The following is a 15,494-nucleotide window of genomic DNA, read 5'->3' as shown; positions in this document are numbered from 1 at the left end:
ACTGGGCTTTTTTTATTTTCTACCATATTGATCTCTGATTCAATCTCGGGCACATACAGTTTATAGACAGATTTGTGCCACCTGCAGGCCTGAAAAGTTATGAAAAATCAGAAAATAGATTGTACTGTTTTCTGACGATTATGATAATGAAACGGGGGGCTTAGGAAGAACAGAGCTCTTAGGCTTGAATCAGTGTGTAGAACCTACCTTGCTGTATTGAGGGAAACAAAGAAAAACAAGTATGTAGTGTCAAGGTTAGGGGCAGTGAAACTTAAATAGCCCACGCATAAGAACAGTAAACCCTTAATGAGCAGAGTAAGAGTAGGTAATAGGTGTATGGAAGGGCACAAAATGACAGAGACAGCATCTGAGATTAGGAACAATATATACATTATCTAAACCTGCTTATCCACAGCAGGATGGCAGGAAACATACCCCTGCATGTTTGGTTGCAAGGCAGGAATAATCCTTGGTATGCAATATGTATGATATAGCTGATGTTAGTAACAAAAAGAATATGATATTTCAACTATCTGTTTTGAGGGAGAGAGAAATTGAAAAAAGGGGCACAAATATTTTAAAAATAATACTGCTACCGGATTATTTTCACAATATCAGTTATTTTGAGCTGTGAATATAAACTAAAAAAAAAAGATAAATTAATAAATATACAATAAATACAAAAACACATTAGTATGTTTAGTTTATTACCTGATGACAGACTGTCTTTGCCTACCTACCTGTAGTTCAGTAGAGACCTTGCCAACTCGGGGAATTTTACAAGGATTGTATCGCTTCGTTATTAAATGACTTTTTTTTTTTTAATAAACAAAAGTGAATGGTCAGTAACAATATGCTGATCTTGTATGATGACATAGTCTGTCTCTCAATCAGTACCATTTTTTTTCAAAAAGACTTCTCCTGTGCGAAGTGGCAGGTGATTTATTGTCAACAAAACACAGGCACCTGAGAAATAAACTGAAATGTTACTCACTAGTTATTTTTCTGTCCATACGGTAAAGGTTTCGTTGACCAGCACATTCGGATTTCAGCTGTTTGAATTACATCTTGACATACAGCAAGCAAAAAGAAATTAAAGACTAATGGCAAGAATATTAATTCAACAAACGAAAACTAAAAATACTTTTGGTATCTTATTATTTTATTTTAGTTAGTCTTTCCAGCTACTTTAATATTTTAGTTTTAGTTTTTCATTTCGGCTTTGTAAATTAGTTTATTTCACTTTACAAAAATATTTTTTTAATAATAGTTTCAGTTTTGATTTTGGTTTTTGTTAACTATAATCTTGGTACAATATAAAATTACATTTCAGTAACTTACCAAATACTTTATTTATAAACATTATTAGTGCCTGAATGTACTAGTAAAGAATATTTAATAATTAAACAAAAGCCTCACTAGGGCAGCTACACATGTGAAGAGAGAGTCTTATTTTCTCATTATACACCAAGATTTTAAGCCATTTGACTATTACTTTATGTGGGGTTAAATACATACATTTATGTCAAGAATCATGTGGAGGATAGTGTTTTAATTCCAGCTGTCAGTTAAAATTAAGATTGCTGGGAATTCTTGTGATTGTATAATAAACCTTTGTTTCTTTATCTGTTGACATTATAAACATACTGCTAATTTCTGACTTTAAATAAATCTAACCAAAGGAAAGCTGGACAAATATAAATGTATGTAACAAAAAAATATAATTTTTTTTTTTCATTTAAACTGTTCATAAAAAAACTCCAGTTTCTTACCCCCTATCAGCTTCTTGAAGCACCTTCAGAAAGTGACAGCCAGCTGCCAATATGGTATTTCTAGGCTCATGGCTTTCCCTGATTTTACTTATCTGTAAAATAAGTTACAAAAAATTCATCAACAAGTTAAAAGAGAGATTATGCAATGAGTAATGAGATAAAACTCAAGCAAACAAAGTTGGCTTCATTTATATAGAGGCGTAGATATAAATATAGATGTAAAATATCCAGCTTTTCCAAGTCCATGCCACAGTTTTTCTACTGCAGTATGGAGCTAATGGGCACCATTGTTTTAGAACAATTTCAAAGGTTTGAGGGCAAGCATTTTGAAAGTGCATGGAGTAAGTTTTAAAGTGCTCAAGAATTACCATTTATCTCCCCTCTGTAATTAAATGTCTATATTTTGATATGGCAGCAAGCAGACACATGGGTTGTTTGAGTATAAGGACGTAAGATAAAAGTAAAAAATCACCCACATATCCCTGTCTTCTACTGCTGCTCATTTTACAATGTTGTTATTGCAAGTAAATGTGTATTGACATTAGATTTACAATTAACCAAGTGGGGCCTCCCAACCCAAAATCAAGATCCTATAAATTCACATATTGAGAACGTTATCTTTGCAGTGGAGAGTCAAAATGGTCTATCCTGTAGTTGGCTTTATTGAATTGAGAACAGAAAGGCAAAATCGGACTAAATCACATTGACATGTCACTTGTCTGTATAAGCAAAATTGTACAATTTGTGTATGTATAAAATAATAAGGTTAACCAGGAAAACATAGAGCGGAACTGACAAAACACAAACAAATGTTCCGTGGAATTCATACCAGTTGCATATATAGGGTAAAATTAAGAAAATGGTTTGGAATCCTTGCAGTGTAATTTAATAAAAAAAGGAAATGGAAATTTTGAAAAGTACTTTCTAACTAGATGCTACAAAATTAAGAAAAACGAATTAACCCTTCAAATCAAATTTTGTCTCAGTGTTATATATTCTTTAATTCACTGAGGAAAGACAATACTCAGTGTTGATTTCCAGAGTCATTATATTTATTAGGCAAACACTTTTATCCAACATAACCTACACATCACTAGGCTGACCCGCCTTTTAAGGCGACCGACTTTTAAGTTGACCACTTCTTAAGGCAATTCAATATGTAGATCAATTTGATATTTTATACAAACTCATTAATTTGGTTATATTGCATTTGAGCGGTATTACTTTAATACTGTAGTTTCTGTTATTTTGTGATGAAATTTATAATTTTTTTCTATATTGAGGTCGCCCTTTTGAACCCCCCTGATATTTACTACGTGGTTAGGCATTTGTACTCCATCAACATTAATTATTTCCAGAGACATAATTTTTTCTATTTTTCCAGCGCATCACGCACAAAAGCAAGGGAACGATGGGAGCACCAGAACTCTGCTCACATCATGTCGCTTCATACCGCAAGCTGCAAGTAGTAAGTCTGTGATAAGCGGAATACCGCTACACTTTCCACTCATGGGATGGAAAGACAATCCTGACCGATTTTATATAGTAATATAGTAAGAAAGAAGAAGAAGATATCGCACAGTCTGGAGTAGAAAATCATCTTTTACCTGGAAAAACGAAACTACAAATCCCATCGTGCATTGCAAAATGGACGGGGCGTGTGTGAAACTCCGCACCAGTGTAGCACTCACGGGATGGAAGGACAATCCCGACTACTTTTATATAGAAGAATAGGTGCAGGAGTTCATCCACAGAGCAGTCATACAAACACTAATCCATGAGTTATGCTGCTGAGTTATTCTATTCATGCTAGTTGACAAGTTAAATATCAATAAAAATATTTTTTTTAATGTGTTACTAACAAACCAGCAAATAAAATCTAACGAATTACATCATAATGTCAACAATTAGTTGTTTTTGAATTCCTTGAATTTTTAGTTTGAAGGAATATTTTTTCCTTTTGCCTTGGCAGTGTGAGAATTTTATTTTCCCAAGAAATTGTATTTGTGTTGCATTCAGTGTGTGATGCTATATTTATTCATTGTCTTCTTTTGTTAGTATTGTTGGAAGACGTTCAAGTAAGAATTTCCTTGTACTTTATGAAAATAATGAACAGAAAAAAAATGTGTAACTTCATATAAATACAACTCTTGCTGATTTCAGTGAATCCTTAATCAAGAATGCCAATACTTTTGGAGGTTTGTTTAAATTAGGATATTAAACATTATGTGCATTTCCTAAGTAATAATGTGTAGCAGATTAAGGATGAAGTTAGTAATTACTGCCTGCTAAAATGTATACTATGGACTTTTTAGCGCATTAGAAATTGTTATTATTATTTGTAATTTGGTCCTACTTTCCATTTTCTTAAACTGTTATAACCAATGTCAATTGATATTAATAGACCTAAGGTAGGACCTAACTCTAGACAGGGCACACTCACTCACACTGAATCACTTTTGAGCCACCAATCAACCAGCAATTACCTATATGTTTTTGTCATGTTAGAGAAAAAAGTGTGGCAGGTCGAGAATGTGAAAGACTGCACACAATTTATGGACCAGAATATTTGAACCCTTGTCCCTGTATCTGTGAGACAGTGCCGTGAATCACTGCAGCACTGTTATACTCCTTAGGTTGAATGTTTATTTGCATACAAGTACAAAAGCTAATGTATTAATTTTTTTCTTTCAATTCTAAAATTGTTTATACTAATTAACCTGCGGGAAAAATAAATTGCTGATCCGTGTCTTCAGCATAATACCATTGTGTTTTGTTCTATGGTTGTTTGATTTTTCCAATGAAAAACTAAAGCTGAAACATCCTGCAAAGTAAGCCACTTTTTCAGAATCAGAGTGCTTTTGTAAAATTTGGCTATTTAAATTTTTACAACTGTCTAAAACTGATAGTAAAGAAATTAATAACGGCTGCAGGGGAAGCTGTGGCAACAGCTACAGGGTAGTTGTCAGAAGTCAAGGAAGTCCTAATAAGCAGCAAGAGCATGGATTCTCTTTTTCACATGTTGTTTAAATGTCATAGTGTTTTAGGGAATTATTTTGTAATTTTAGTATTCATCTAAAATATTAATGTCACTGTTTGATGTCTTTTCTCAGCTCCAGTTAACTCAAAGGTTGCCAGTCCCTCAGGATCAAATCAGTATAATTGTGCCTATTGTTTATGACATGGCTTCTGGCATGACCCAGCAGGCTGACATCCCACGGCAACAGAGCTCATCTGGTGCTGCAGCACTCATGGTTAGTAGTATCCTGAAGAGGTTTCATGAGATGCATCCTCCTCGCCAGGGTATGTATTCTTTGCTGGTTCTGTTAAACTGATATAGAGAAGAGGTGTGATCAAAACATATGGTGAATGTTTGAATAAAAAAATGTATTACAGTAAAAGACACACTGCCATTACTCAAAATACGCCCCCTTGCTTCAAACGCACTTATCCCATCATTCTTGCCACTTTCTGAAGAAGTTCTGGAAGTCCTCATTTCGTTGGAGTCTTTATTTGTGCTTTTGTGGATGCCTCAGTGTCCAGAATCGATTCAAAGCATTTACTTTTCATGGTCATTTTAACTTTGGGGATGAGCCAGAAGTCACATGGTGCCGAATATGGTGGCTGAGGACACACTGTAATGTTTTTATTTGACAGAAATTGCCATACCATAAGCGATATGTGACAGGGAGTGTTGTCATGATGGAGGATGAAACCTTTCGCTCAATTCTCAAGTTGTATTCTATGCACATTTGTTTCTTAAATGCTCTAATAAGCCCTTATAATATTCAGGGCTCAAAGTCATGGTCCTGGATAAAAACTCAGCTTGCACAGTTCCTTCAAGGTCAAAAAACACAAACATCACCTTGATGTTGGGTCTTGATTGACATACTTTTTTCGAACTGGGTGATTTTTCCATTGAGAATTCATAACCATAGACCCAAGTTTCATCCTTTGTGATGATACTTCTTAAAAAGCTGGAATCTGAAGCAGCATAATCGCACAACTCCAATGAAATTGACAAATGCTGTTACTATTGTTTGACCATCAATACGTGTAGAACAAATTTCGCACTCATTCGCCTCCTGTTGTTAAAATATTTTTGAAAGAAACCATAAGAGATGTTCAGTTCCTCAGAAATTTCCCTAATGGCCAAACTCCTGTTTGATCAAGGCATTTCACATACTGGTTTCAACATTCTCTTGGGACTTTGCTGTTGAAGGATGTCCCAATCTCTCCTTGCCTTCAACTGATGCACAACCATTACAAAATTGCCAGAGCCACTTGCAATCTATCTTCACGGACACTGTAGCATTACCATAAACTAATTTTAACATTTTGAATGTTTCTTTAGTACTTTTTTGCAGTTTTAAACAAAACTTCATATTAATGTGTTGTTTGCAATCCATGATTTACAGCACATTTTAAAACATACCTCCTAACAACCAACTGACTAAGGAATCCATTCCCGGACGGGTTTATCCATTCCAGGGAATTTGGGAATCCCAAATGTCATTCCCGGGAATCCTGGGCTCCTGGGGATGACACAGTGCACGGGCACTGAACGGTTTTAGAACGACCAACACTTATTTTTAATAAAACTACGCAATATGTTGACACCAATAAAAGACTACCCTTATCTACAAGCAGTTCAAGCTGTCATATAAGTACATGTATCTAGTTCAGGGGTGCCCACGCTTTTTCGGCTTGCAAGCTATTTTTAAAATGACCAGGTCGAAATGATCTACCTACATTAAAAATGATATATATATTGCATAGTTTTACTGTCAAATAATGCAAAGAGTATGCGACACGTGTTTCGCCCTTTGTTGCGCCACGGCATGTGGTTTGTTTATTTGACAGCATGTAGATCGGGGTAATTACATTCATGGCATTTGTAGTCTGAATCACAATCTGATTGTATGGGTGCATGTGGGATGACCAGTGTGTTAGAAGAAAAGACATCTCAGATTGGCTGCCCTGTATGTCAATCAAGTGGCAAATGCCATAGGGAGGATATATGATAGACTAACGTTTAAAAAAAAGATTTTTTTGAATGCAACATGATCTACCTGATCAGATACTGATACACTTGTCCTAAACAACGCCCGTGCTTGCCATTGCTCTGAAACACTGCCATTTCAGCTTTTACTGATACATCCAGTTTCTTGTCATCATTCTGTGATGGCAAGCTTCTTGGCATAGATAATGCAGATGCAACAGACTGACGCATTGTAATTTCAAGTTGCTGTTCAAAGCTGTTGTCTTGCAGACGTCAATGTAGTCTGCCCCGTCCCGGCATTCGTGAGCTGCAGAGTGCAGTCTCTTCCCAGTCCGCTGTACTCAGTCTTAGTCTGAGCCGGGAGACTGACGACTGCTGCTGGTTGACTGAATCAATCTGCAAAACACTACACAGTGGGCCAAAAAAAGTGCCACTTAATTATTTTCAACTATAACTCTGTTATTTCTTGATCATTTTTTACACTTTTACACGCTATATATGCAAGCTTGGCCTTTCCTGGGAAACTGCTATAATTCCCAGGAATGCCGGAATGAAAATGTCTGGGAATCCCGGGCTCCCAATTACCAGATTCCCTACAACTGACTACACTGAACAAGTTGAAACTCGTCACACACTGTTACTAAGGTTCGACACTCTGCTTTGAAGATTCCTGCCTTTCCGTTGGATGGTATTCAGCAGCAGCAGCATTCACCATATTTTTTGATCACACCTTGTATTTAACAAATCCTTTGCATAGATGTTTTTACAAAAGCTTATTCCCACCACTCAAAAATTAACTTTTATTGTGTTATTTAGCACAGGAATTGTTATTTTTCATGTATTCAAGGGTTCCCTACAACCCCAAGCCCAAAGATCTGTTTAAACGTACATGTAAATGCACTAACCAATGTATAACCAGTCCAGGTTAGGTATCCTGCTCATACAGTGCATCCAGAAAGTATTCACAGCGCATCACTTTTTCCATATTTTGTTATGATACAGCCTTATTCCAAAATAGATAAAATTCATTTTTTTTCCTCAGAATTCTACACAAAACACCCCAGAATGACAACGTGAAAAAAGTTTACTTGAGATTTTTTTAAATTTATTGAAAAATAAAAAAATTGAGAAAGCACATGTACATAAGTATTCACAGCCTTTGCCATGAAGCTCAAAATTGAGCTCAGGTGCATCCTGTTTCCCCTGATCATCCTTGAGATGTTTCTGCAGCTTAAATGGAGTCCACCTGTGGTAAATTCAGTTGATTGGACATGATTTGGAAAGGCACACACCTGTCTATATAAGGCCCCACAGCTAACATTTCATGTCAGAGCACAAACCAAGCATGAAGTCAAAGGAATTGTCTGTACCCGAGACAGGATTGTCTCGAGGCACAAATCTGGGGAAGGTTACAGAAAAATTTCTGCTGCTTTGAAGGTCCCAGTGAGCACAGTGGCCTCCATCATCCGTAAGTGGAAGAAGTTTGAAACCACCAGGACTCTTCCTAGAGCTGGCCGGCCATCTAAACTGAGCAATCGGGGAAGAAGGGCCTTAGTCAGGGAGGTGACCAAGAACCCGATGGTCACTCTGTCAGAGCTCCAGAGGTCCTCTGTGGAGAGAGGAGAACCTTTCAGAAGGACAACCATCTCTGCAGCAATCCACCAATCAGGCCTGTATGGTAGAGTGGCCAGATGAAAGTCACTTCTTAGTAAAAGGCACATGGCAGCCCGCCTGGAGTTTGCCAAAAGGCACCTGAAGGACTCTCAGACCATGAGAAACAAAATTCTCTGGTCTGATGAGACAAAGATTGAACTCTTTGGTGTGAATGCCAGGCGTCATGTTTGGAGGAAACCAGGCACCGCTCATCAGCAGGCCAATACCATCCCTACAGTGAAGCATGGTGGTGGCAGCATCATTCTTTGGGGATGTTTTTCAGCGACAGGAACTGGGAGACTGGTCAGGATAAAGGGAAAGATGACTGCAGCAATGTACAGAGACATCCTGGATGAAAACCTGCTCCAGAGCGTTCTTGACCACAGACTGGGGTGACAGTTCATCTTTCAGCAGGACAACGACCCTAAGCACACAGCCAAGATATGAAAGGAGTGGCTTCAGGACAACTCTGTGAATGTCCTTGAGTGGCCCAGCCAGAGCTCAGACTTGAATCCGATTGAACATCTCTGGAGAGATCTTAAAATGGCTGTGTACCAACGCTTCCCATCCAACCTGATGAAGCTTGAGAGGTGCTGCAAAGAGGAATGGGCGAAACTGGCCAAGGATAGGTGTGCCAAGGTTGTGGAATCATATTCAAAAAGACTTGAGGCTGTAATTGCAGCCAAAGGTGCATCGACAAAGTATTGAGCAAAGGCTATGAATACTTATGTACATGTTATTTCTCAGTTTTGTTGTTTTTATTAAATTTGCAAAAACCTCAAGTAAACTTTTTTCATGTTGCCATTATGGGGTGTTGTGTGTAGAATTCTGAGGAAAAAAATTAAATTAATCCATTTTGGAATAAGGCTGTAACATAACAAAATGTGGAAAAAGTGATGCATTGTGAATACTTTCTGGATGCACTGTAGATGCCTACAAACACTATAATTCTCTCCAATGGTAGCACTGGGAGCCACACAGATCTATAATTGGAATCATTCATTCCAAACACCTCATAGTAGAAAAACAACCACACCACAAAACTTCTGTCCAATTGTTAAGAGTAACTTGGACATCTAAGGGCTCATTTATACTTCACGCGACGCATGCTGCAGCGGACGCTCCTGCTACGCAAGCGTTGTAGTGTTTATACTTGCGCGCGTTCTTTACGTAAATCTGGAGGAATCCACCAGGTGGCAGTGCGAGATATTATCGTGGTGAGAACATGTTCGGCTTCTCTGTGTTGTGAATTGCCTAGAACACCTATTAAATTCCGATAACACCTTACCGCAATATCTCTGAAAAGGATGTTTTTTGATTAAATCCATAAATCCAGGGATGTATGTGTCCATTCCAGGAAGCATTGGGCACGAGTGAGAAACAGTCCCTTGATGAGGGCTCAGCTCATCGCAAGGTGAATACAAGCACACACATACACTAGCGTCATTTTAGCGGCACCAAATCCCCAAATCTGAATATCTTTGGAAGGAAACCAGAGCACAGTGTGGAATACCAGCAACATAACTCCCTGCAAGACAGCAGTGCTATCGCTCTGCCACCGTGACACCCCCATGTGTGTAATTATTCCCCCATGTGTGTATTTATTAACAGTATTCATTATTTAAACGAAATTATATGTAAAATGTAACATACACATTTTAATGCATTTCATCATGAAAGTGATATCAAGTATAAATCTAAAGATTCTAAATGTGCTGAGAGTTGGAATATCATACATTTAATTTGTTCTGTTTGGCGATCTATTGCTGCTTTCCGCTGCTGAAGCAAAATGCCGACATACAGATGCATTTGTGGTGCTTTTATATTCCAAGCGTCGCATATTCCCGATCGTAATGACACGATACATTTTAAAAGTTTCACATACCATCTTTTGTGCCATCTATTTTTTATTGTTTTACTTTACCTGCTGTCAGGTCCAAGAAGCTCGTAGCGATTAAAAACTGGGATGACGCTTTGCGATCGCCTGCTTTAATGATAAAGTAAACTACGAGGTTAAAGTGGAAATTTCGAGATTAAAGCCGAAATTTCCACTTTAATCACAAAGTACACGTTTTCACTGTGTCCTTTATTTTTTTCTCAGTGGCTCAAATATAACGCTATACATTATGTTGCTGTTGTTAAGTTGCAAAAATTAAAAAGTAAAAAAGACATATATAAATGACACGATACATTTTAAAAGTCTCACATACCATCTTTTGTGCCGTCTATTTTTTTTTTTTTTGCAACTTCACATCGGCAACATAATGTATAGCGCTGTATTTGAGCCATTCATCAAACAGCAAAGTGCGCACATCGATTCCCGAAGGATCTCCATAGAGGCTTGCTGTCACATGTAGATAGTAAACAGAGACTCTGACTTCACGTTCCGACTTTTAGCACACTGCGCCCCCCCGACTTTTTGCTGGTACTGCAACTCGCTCACGCGTCGCGTTAATTTCTGAGGACCTGCTCAGAGGACGCGTGAAATGAACGCTGGGAACGCGTGGCAGCCATGATGCGGGCGTGTACGCGTTCTGAGCGTGAAGTATAAATGAGCCCTAATGGTTGTCAACCCATACTATAGTTATTGTAGGTCATTCTAATATAATCAGTCTTTTACAGCTGGCAACTAACCACCACTTGCCAGCGTTGCTCCCTGTCAGAAGAGTCTGAGGTGATGACTGAGCAGGCAGTCTTCTAGTTTAAGGTGCAGTGGCATGTTTAATTAATACCAAGAATGGGCAACTTAAAAGAAAACCAGAATGGTTTTCTCCTTATCCAGAGTCTCTGAACTCTGTTATAAATGCCCTAATATTACTTAGAAACATGAATGGAGTTCCAGTGACCACATAAAATTTAATCTTTAATGTCATAAGCTTATGCTTAATTATACGCTACAGAAAGAAATTTCTTTCCAGGTAGTGGTATGGTGAAACTTCTCAGCTGACTACTCTGCATCAGCAGTATAAACTTGTTGAAGAAGAAAGCCAGCCAACCCTCTGATTCACTGTTAGAAAATGTCTTTGGCTTTCTTTCACCTGCTGTCTGGCACATTCTCTCAGTGTCTTCCCATGAAGCAGTGGATATTTCTATGGAATTAATTTTTCTCATATTTGGAATTTCTTTGTGAAACCCATTGTGAAAATACCTTGTTATGTAAGGCTTTACAAAATATTCTCCACAACATTAAAACCACGTGCCTATTATTGTGTGGGTTCCACTTGTGTTGCGAAAACAGCTTTGACCTGTTAAGGCATGGACTCCAGAAGACCTCTGAAGATGTAATGTGGTACCTGGCACCAAGACCTTAGCAACAGATCCTATAAGTTGCAAAGCTGGGCTGCCACAACTCAGACTTGTCTTTCCACACTTTCCACAGATGCTCAATCAGACTGAGATTTGGGGTATTTGAAGGCCATGTCAACAGCTTGAACTATTTTTCATGTTCCTCAAACCATTCCTGACCAATTTTTGCAGTGTGATACAGCACATTTTCCTGCTGATAGGGGCCATTGGCATCAAAGAATGATGTTGCCAAGTATAGGTGTATGTTGTCTGCAACAAACTTTATGTAGGTTGTACATGTCAAAGTAAGACTCATACGAATGTTAAGACCCAAGGTTTCCCAGCATAATATTGCCTGTGCCAGCTTGTTTTCTTCTTATAGTGCATCCTTCTGCCATCTCATCCCCAGGTAAATGACATGCACAAATACATGACTATCCACATGATCTAAACGAAAATTTATATATATTTATATATACGGTGGTGTGAAAAACTATTTGCCCCCTTCCTGATTTCTTATTCTTTTGCATGTTTGTCGCACAAAATGTTTCTGATCATCAAACACATTTAACCATTAGTCAAATATAACACAAGTAAACACAAAATGCAGTTTTTAAATGATGGTTTTTATTATTTAGGGAGAAAAAAAAATCCAAACCTACATGGCCCTGTGTGAAAAAGTAATTGCCCCCTGAACCTAATAACTGGTTGGGCCACCCTTAGCAGCAATAACTGCAATCAAGTGTTTGCGATAACTTGCAATGAGTCTTTTACAGCGCTCTGGAGGAATTTTGGCCCACTCATCTTTGCAGAATTCTTGTAATTCAGCTTTATTTGAGAGTTTTCTAGCATGAACCGCCATTTTAAGGTCATGCCATAGCATCTCAAATGGATTCAGGTCAGGACTTTGACTAGGCCACTCCAAAGTCTTCATTTTGTTTTTCTTTAGCCATTAAGAGGTGGATTTGCTGGTGTGTTTTGGGTCATTGTCCTGTTGCAGCACCCAAAATCGCTTCAGCTTGAGTTGACGAACAGATGGCCGGACATTCTCCATCAGGATTTTTTGGTAGACAATAGAATTCATGGTTCCATCTATCACAGCAAGCCTTCCAGGTCCTGAAGCAGCAAAACAACCCCAGACCATCATACTACCACCACCATATTTAACTGTTGGTATGATGTTCTTTTTCTGAAATGCTGTGTTCCTTTTACGCCAGATGTAACGGGACATTTGCCTTCCAAAAAGTTCAACTTTTGTCTCATCAGTCCACAAGGTATTTTCCAAAAAGTCTTGGCAATCATTGAGATGTTTCTTAGCAAAATTGAGACGAGCCCTAATGTTCTTTTGCTTAACAGTGGTTTGCCTTGGAAATCTGCCATGCAGGCCGTTTTTGCCCAGTCTCTTTCTTATGGTGGAGTCGTGAACACTGACCTTAATTGAGGCAAGTGAGGCCTGCAGTTCTTTAGATGTTGTCCTGGGGTCTTTTGTGACCTCTCGGATGAGTCGTCTCTGCGTTCTTGGGGTAATTTTGGTCGGCCGGCCACTCCTGGGAAGGTTCACCACTGTTCCATGTTTTTGCCATTTGTGGATAATGGCTCTCACTGTGGTTCGCTGGAGTCCCAAAGCTTTAGAAATGGCTTTATAACCTTTACCAGACTGATAGATCTCAATTACTTCTGTTCTCATTTGTTCCTGAATTTCTTTGGATCTTGGCATGATGTCTAGCTAGAGGTGCTTTTGGTCTACTTCTCTGTGTCAGGCAGCTGCTATTTAAGTGATTTCTTGGTTGAAACAGGTGTGGCAGTAATCGGGCCTGGGGGTGGCTACGGAAATTGAACTCAGGTGTGATACACCACAGTTAGGTTATTTTTTTTAACAAGGGGGCAATTACTTTTTCACACAGGGCTATGTTGGTTTGGATTTTTTTTCTCCCTAAATAATAAAAACCATCATTTAAAAACTGCATTTTGTGTTTACTTGTGTTATACTTGACTAATGGTTAAATGTGTTTGATGATCAGAAACATTTTGTGTGACAAACATGCAAAAGAATAAGAAATCAGGAAGGGGGCAAATAGTTTTTCACACCACTGTACTTATACTACTTAAAAAGATTTGTTGATTGCTGACTCTACATTGGACCACTGTGGGTGAGTTTCCCCAGTGGGCATCTTCAGTCATGTCCAGGGTTAGTTCTTGCCATGGTGGTGCCTGCTCTGTGCAATCTTGAAGTTTGATTAAAATGGTTAGAAGATGGGTGGACTGAAGTAAAAATGTATAACATGTCAAGAATTCAGTAAATATGGGACAAACAAAAACAAAATGGCAAACAAATCTCAGATTATGTTGTCAAAGAGTTTGCAGTGCTACGCAGTAGTCAATATTTATGTTGTGGCTTGTTACCAATGGCCAACCTAAATATATTTATTAAGATTGTAAAAGTTGTCTGGATTATATATCAGTGCAAAGGTTTAACATATTAAAGAAAAGTATGAGGAATGAAAGTGTGTTGCTAATAAGGCTTTATTCTAAAATTTAAAGAACAATTCATAGTATTATTAGTCATATTTTAACTTTGCAGGTTTAGGCAAAAGAAAGGACCTGATAAATCCTTGTAGTTGGTATATTTGTAAGTTTTAAAATATTTTTTTTTTCTTCCAGGAGAATGCACAATATATGCTGCAGTGCATGAGTTGATGGCAAATCTTACACTGCCTCCTGGTGGACGACCATAGCATTCACTTTCTCATTGAAATGAAGCCTAGAAAAGGGACTTTTCATCATCAGATACAAGACTTTTGAATTTCTTGTTTTTTCAACTTGTTTGTTTTAACACATGAACTGAGCTGAACAGAAGCAAACACAGATTGGATTTCCAGTCATAAATTATATTAAAGAGCTAACAAACTTTCGATTTATTTTTTCAGAAATGCACTTCTTGAGACAATAAAATGATGTAATAATAGTAAAAAAAAAAAGTTTGTTTACCTACTGTTGTATAGTGTTTTATATAATGGGTTTCAAGGAACATGTAGTCCAATATGGAGGACTCTTTGCAATGAACTTTATTCATAGCTTACTTTTTAATTTTTATACTGCAAGAAACAAATATTAAGGTATTGGAAATGCTTCCTTTAGTATATTATGTAAATGTCTTTTTTGATGTAACAGTCTAAATTATTTTTTTTCTTCTGTTAAGCCTGTCACTTTTGAATACTGTAAAACTGTGACAAACTTTATAATGAAGCTGTATTTTATAATGACTGCTTTGAGTCTTTACAGAATGAGTCTGTTGCTTGCCTCAGACAAATAATATTTAATAAATAGATAAAGAAATGTCTGTCAAATGAATTGCATGACTGAAGCAATGGGAATTATTTCTGAGCATGACTTACCCCCCATGATTTTTCTCAAGGATGCATCAATAAGCATATCATCTTTTCATATCATTATGCACTCTTCAGTTCTTTGGGCCTCATGGCAGAGGACAAAACAAACATGTCCTTTTGGGATCATTTCTTTGTGGTGTGTCTCGTTGCTTCTATTTCATCAGTCTTCTTTAGTCCTCTGATCATATGGTGCCAGGCTGCAAGGCTTACAGTTGTGAGAAGTCACCCAGAATTACAAGCTAGCATAGCAAAACAACTGGCTTCTACTGTATGTTACAAACCTCAGACCTTTATTTTTTTATTTTCACTTTATCAATATTTTGCTGAGTATTGGAACACTTGGTGGGAAATGACTGTCATTCTAAGAAGGCAGTGTGCTTTGCCCTATAAAAT

The 15,494-nt window shown here is 37.7% G+C and overlaps 1 protein-coding gene across 2 annotated transcripts in view; it reads left to right on the top strand.

The window, feature by feature from the left end:
* Positions 1-15,068, top strand: part of med14 (mediator complex subunit 14) — a 106,161-nt gene extending 91,093 nt beyond the window's left edge. The window contains exons 30-31 of one of the 2 annotated variants that reach the window (XM_039745104.1): positions 4,886-5,075; positions 14,374-15,068. In XM_039745104.1, the coding sequence (XP_039601038.1) occupies positions 4,886-5,075; positions 14,374-14,447 (264 nt within the window). In that variant the 3' untranslated portion in view covers positions 14,448-15,068. The remainder of the gene's footprint in view (positions 1-4,885; positions 5,076-14,373) is intronic. The other variant, XM_039745105.1, reaches the window with a different exon arrangement.
* Positions 15,069-15,494: the final 426 nt, after the last annotated feature.

The sequence above is a fragment of the Polypterus senegalus genome, chromosome 2, assembly GCF_016835505.1.
Source record: "Polypterus senegalus isolate Bchr_013 chromosome 2, ASM1683550v1, whole genome shotgun sequence".
Lineage (NCBI taxonomy): Eukaryota > Metazoa > Chordata > Cladistia > Polypteriformes > Polypteridae > Polypterus > Polypterus senegalus.
This window is presented reverse-complemented; position numbering and strand designations above follow the sequence as displayed.